The sequence below is a fragment of the Rhineura floridana genome, chromosome 2 (assembly GCF_030035675.1).
Source record: "Rhineura floridana isolate rRhiFlo1 chromosome 2, rRhiFlo1.hap2, whole genome shotgun sequence".
In the NCBI taxonomy this organism is placed as follows: Eukaryota; Metazoa; Chordata; class Lepidosauria; order Squamata; family Rhineuridae; genus Rhineura; species Rhineura floridana.
In genome coordinates this window covers 52,841,604-52,846,351 of record NC_084481.1, presented here as the reverse complement: position 1 = coordinate 52,846,351, position 4,748 = coordinate 52,841,604, and the positions used below count along the sequence as shown (strand labels likewise).

At 44.8% G+C, this 4,748-nt stretch overlaps 1 protein-coding gene across 1 annotated transcript; it reads right to left on the bottom strand.

Annotated features, from left to right (window-relative positions):
- Window positions 1-364: 364 nt before the first annotated feature.
- Window positions 365-760, bottom strand: LOC133377897 (protein LDOC1-like). The gene has a single exon (XM_061612695.1). It carries the CDS (start codon window positions 758-760, stop codon window positions 365-367), a length of 396 nt encoding a protein of 131 aa, XP_061468679.1.
- Window positions 761-4,748: the final 3,988 nt, after the last annotated feature.

Here is a 4,748-nt window from a genome sequence, read left to right as displayed (position 1 = left end):
GTGTGGGAGGCAAGGCTCAGGCCGCTTCAGCCTTGTGTCCTAGGCAATGAACTTCAAGTCTGCTGTCTAACTGCAGACAGCTGGATGAGCTCTGATAAGGTGTCTGGTGACAGAGTTCATACCAATTCATCAAGGATCTTTCTGCTGAGGCTGTTATGGTATACGTACATCAAAGCGGACCATTCCAGTCCATCTCTTGGGCCAGGATACGAAAGGTGTTGGTCTAAGTTCCGACAGAGTTCTTGCCCTGCCGTAGGGTTCCCAATTGGTAGGCCATGGTGGCCTTCCACTGGGGGTCCTGGAATATTTCTGCCTTGGCTTCAACAAAGTTATCCTACTGGGCTAGCACAGGGTTGTTCCAAAGCTACAGAGGTGTTGCCCACTGGGCAGCCTCCCCTTCCAGGAGGCTGATGACAAAGGCCACTTTGAAGGAGTTGTTGGGAAAATCCAACTGTCGCACTTGGATATAAAGCTCAGACTGAGCAATGAATGTGATGAGCTGCTCTTTCTTCCCACTGTAACAGAGGGACACTCCCACAGGCGTCTTGACATGAGGTGCAGGCACTGACGGGGCTGGGGCAGCCCCCTGCTGCAGGACTGATTCTTGATTCCCACACTGAGTCTCTTGCAGGTGCAAGGTCTGATTCTCCATTTGGAGGGTCTGGGTCTCAGCTCGGAGTTTCTGGAGTTCAGTTAGCATGGTCTCTAAGGCTTGCTGATAGTCCTCCCCTGTCCCACCACTCACTTCCATCTCAGTCATGGGGTCGTTGGGTGGAGGAGGTGGTGGCAGAGTCAAACTGTCCTGCCCGAACTCGAAGAACTCAGACTCAGACATGGCTGTGGTTTTTTCTTTTATTAGAGTAAGGGACAGTTTCAATTCAGTGCACTTCATGAATCTACCTACGGCTTACTCAGAACTCAGCATCTCTCTAGGTCTAACTAGGCACTACTTCGCTGCACTAAGATGTTGACTCAGCGACTACTACCCCTCCCTCAGCTTAAGTAAGGTTGGGGGGCACCCTGTTTGCATGTGTCAATTGTCACTGTTGGGAGCGCGCAGGTGAAGACTCCGGCTCAACTGTGTCTGTTGAATCTCCTGCGGCATTTGCCTCCTGGCACGAGGCGAGCCTCTGTCATCGTCCCATCTTTCCCCTCAGAGGAATGGTGATGCAGGCACAGGGAGAGAGGAAGCATCAGGCTGGAAAACAGGTTGACTCTCCACAGGGGTATCTGGAAGTGCTGGGGTTGAACTGTCAAAGTCCAGAGCTGGGGCGCCCTGTGAGTCCCACTCCCACTTGGCCCTTCACCAGCTTGAACATCACACTCTAAGTCCTCCTCCTCCTTTGCTTCATTCATTTCCGTCCACCCGCCCTCCAGCAGGGCTCACGACACTTACTCCCCAGTAGGGGTATGTATGAGAGCTGGCTTTTATTTTCTGATCCCTGCCCCCAGCTCCTGGCTGACCTGGTGTTCAGCTGGCCCAGAGGCTTCTGACTGGCAACTGGATCCTGCAGACTTTCCCCGCTGGCTCATCTTGTGCCGGCTCCCATTCTACCAGCTTCCCCTGACTTGGATTGCTCTGCTAGCTGTGACCTGCTGTAAAGATACACCACTTTAAAGACATAGGCTTTAAAAACATGTGTCAAAAACTGTCCAAATCAATTAGCCTTGGTGACATTTGACAGTTGACAACTCTCTGGGAAATGTATTAGCCTTAATTACGTTGGTATTGGCATGGTTTAAAAAATGGCCATGCTGACACTACTATAATAGAAGTTAATCCTTTGCAAACACAAGAAGTTGTTGAGACCAGTATTACCTCATCTGACGGTCAGTGACTCTCAGGGGTCTCATGCAGCCAACTTTTCACATCACCTGCTACCTGATCTGTTTAAACTGGAGATGCCTGGGCTTGAAGCTGGGCCCATCTGCATGTAAAGCAGGTACTGTCTCACTGAACTTTGGTCACTACTCAAACAGAATTATCACGTGGGCCAGTCCATTTTCTTTGTTTAATTTATTCCTATACTGCCCATCAAGCAAGTCCTCTGGGCAGGTGACAAAACTTCTAAATCAATAAAATGCAGTAAAACGAATCTCAGTAATGACCAGCTTAACAACATAACAATGCAATGTGCATTGTCTCTATGCAGAAGAGCCAGATTGGTGCATGAAGATAAGGCATGTGTGGGCAATGAATGCAATCCCAACCTTCTGTTTACAACATTCTTTGATTTGGTTGCTTAACCAGGACTTGATACAAGTACAAGTCCACATCCATGTGCACATGTAAACTAATCAACATGCATTTCATGAATGCTTTCCTTTGCCCTTCAGAAGGTAAGCCATTAGTTCCAGCTTTATTGATTGTTTACAGTGCACTCACACAATGGGTGAGAATAATTTACAAAACAATTGATTCACATGATTTGGTTTACCCTACAGCCTTGCCTCAATGATCTCCCTGTGGAGATTCACATGGAACTTGGTCCAGTGAATGAGAATGAAATATGCATATTCAGCTGCTGAGTGTTTTGAGTTTTGCAGAGCACACAGTTGGGCAGAAGTATGATGACAATGATGGTTCTGTCACACATACTAATAGCAAAAACAGTTCTTCATATGCTGAACTGGCATCATCCATGCACATGAGGGAGACATCAGCAGGATTGGGGCAGCCCCATGCTTTGCAGAGCTGCCCCACCACCACCAAAAGGAAAGAGGAAGAAGCCAAGTCAGGGAAAACTCCAAAACAGCCTAATAAAGAAATGAGCATGCTCATTGGGCATGGAAAGATGGCTAACTTCCTAAAGTGGAGGAGTGGTGACAGAAAAATGAGTGGAAGAGGGAATGGAAGAGAATAGCTGGAACCCTGAACAGGAGCAGCCACACTACAATATTTTTTTGCAAGTCCCACCTGTTATTATCTATTATTATATGTTTGGGGCACTTTGCAGAGTACAAGACAACAGGTTCCTGCTGTGCTTGAAATATAAAATATATGATAAATCTATTTAGAATATTGCATGTCAACTGGGCCTCTGCAGTTGACACTGCAGAAAGTCACATTGTAGTTGAAAACCACACATACACATGTTATAACAATTATTTTGTACACACACAGATATGGTGAATTCATATTCAATATTCAAGTGGAATTGTCACTGTATTCTGTGAAAGTTATTAGGAGGAGGAATTATAAAGAAAGAATTTATAGATTAATTCTATCCAGACCTTGAGTGATCTTGTAAATGGGAAGTTAAGCAGTATTATGCAGCTTAAAAAATAAGGAATGTCCTATCCTGTACAGGATCAGTTTCCTCTCAATATTTGTAAATCACATTGGAATCATGACTGCAAAGGTGACTATGGCTGCAATCCAATACATCTCTACTCAGAAGTAAGCTCCATTGGGTTCAATGGGACTTTTGTTGTTGTTATATGCCTTCAAGTCAAGTATGACTTATGGTGACCCTATGAAGCAGCAACCTCCAATAGCATCTATTATAAACCACCCTGTTCAGATCTTGTAAGTTCAGGTCTGTGGCTTCCTTTATGGAATCAATCCATCTCTTGTTTTGTCTTCCTCTTTTTCTACTCCCTTCTGTTTTTCCCAGCATTGTTGTCTTTTCTAGTGAATCATGTCTTCTCATGATGTGTCCAAAGTATGATAACCTTACTCTGACGTAAGTATGCATTGGATTGCAGCCTAAATTTCTGATTTCTTAGGAAACCAAAGCATCAATATTATCTTTTACTGTGACATCTGATTTCCCACCCACCCCTTCTCCAAATCAATCATCACCCTCAACTTGCAGGGTTTCCTCATCCCAAAACTGAGTATGGTTGCCCTTGACAACCCTGGAAGGCCCAGCATTCTGGTTCTCCACATTAACATTTAGCCGCATTAGATGCTAAATGTGGTAGTGTGCAAATTACCTTTATAGCGAAACCATTTATTCCACATGGGCTTTGAAAAACTGGGTGCTACAACCATGAGCATTGCTATGTGCCCTTGTATATAAAATATTTTAATAAAAAATATAGTACATTGAGTCCCACACAATAGATCCTGTTTCTTGATCAGGCATGTGCTGCCCTAGGAGAGTATATTCAATGTTTCCCTTAAGTTTTCATCTCAGTTATTTGTGTGACAGTCTTGAGACATCGGCAAGCTCCAGGGTAGCCAAGAGCTGCAAGAAACAGAATTGCTAGTACAGAAGGTCACTCAGCAGAACTCTTGAAGCACTGGAATGAGATCCTGCCAAGAAGACAAGTGATGACAGAATCTGGGGTTATTGGGGTCACTCACACTATTTCTGGAACCCTCTGGAAGCAAGTTAAAAGAAAGATGGGCACAAGCTTCATGTTTCAATGGGACATGAACACAGTATCCCTTCATCACATCCTATGTAGAATTATCCTGATAGAGCAGACTTTGCCAACCTGGTACCTTCCAGATGTTTTGGACTACAGCTCCCATCAGCCCCAGCCTGCATGATGAGAGTTGTACTCCAAAACATCTACAGGGCACCAGGTTGGTGAAGGCTGTGGTACAAGATGGATATCATTTTCTTAGCTTAGAAAGGCTTCCTACCAATAAACTATCACATTCTGCATGGGTGTGGTGCTAAGGCAATGGCTGACTGTTTCAGAGGGTTGCAACTCATATTGGTAGACCAACTGAATACAACATTGAATATAAAAGGTTGTTAATTTCAATGGAACATCAGTGTGACTGCACATTC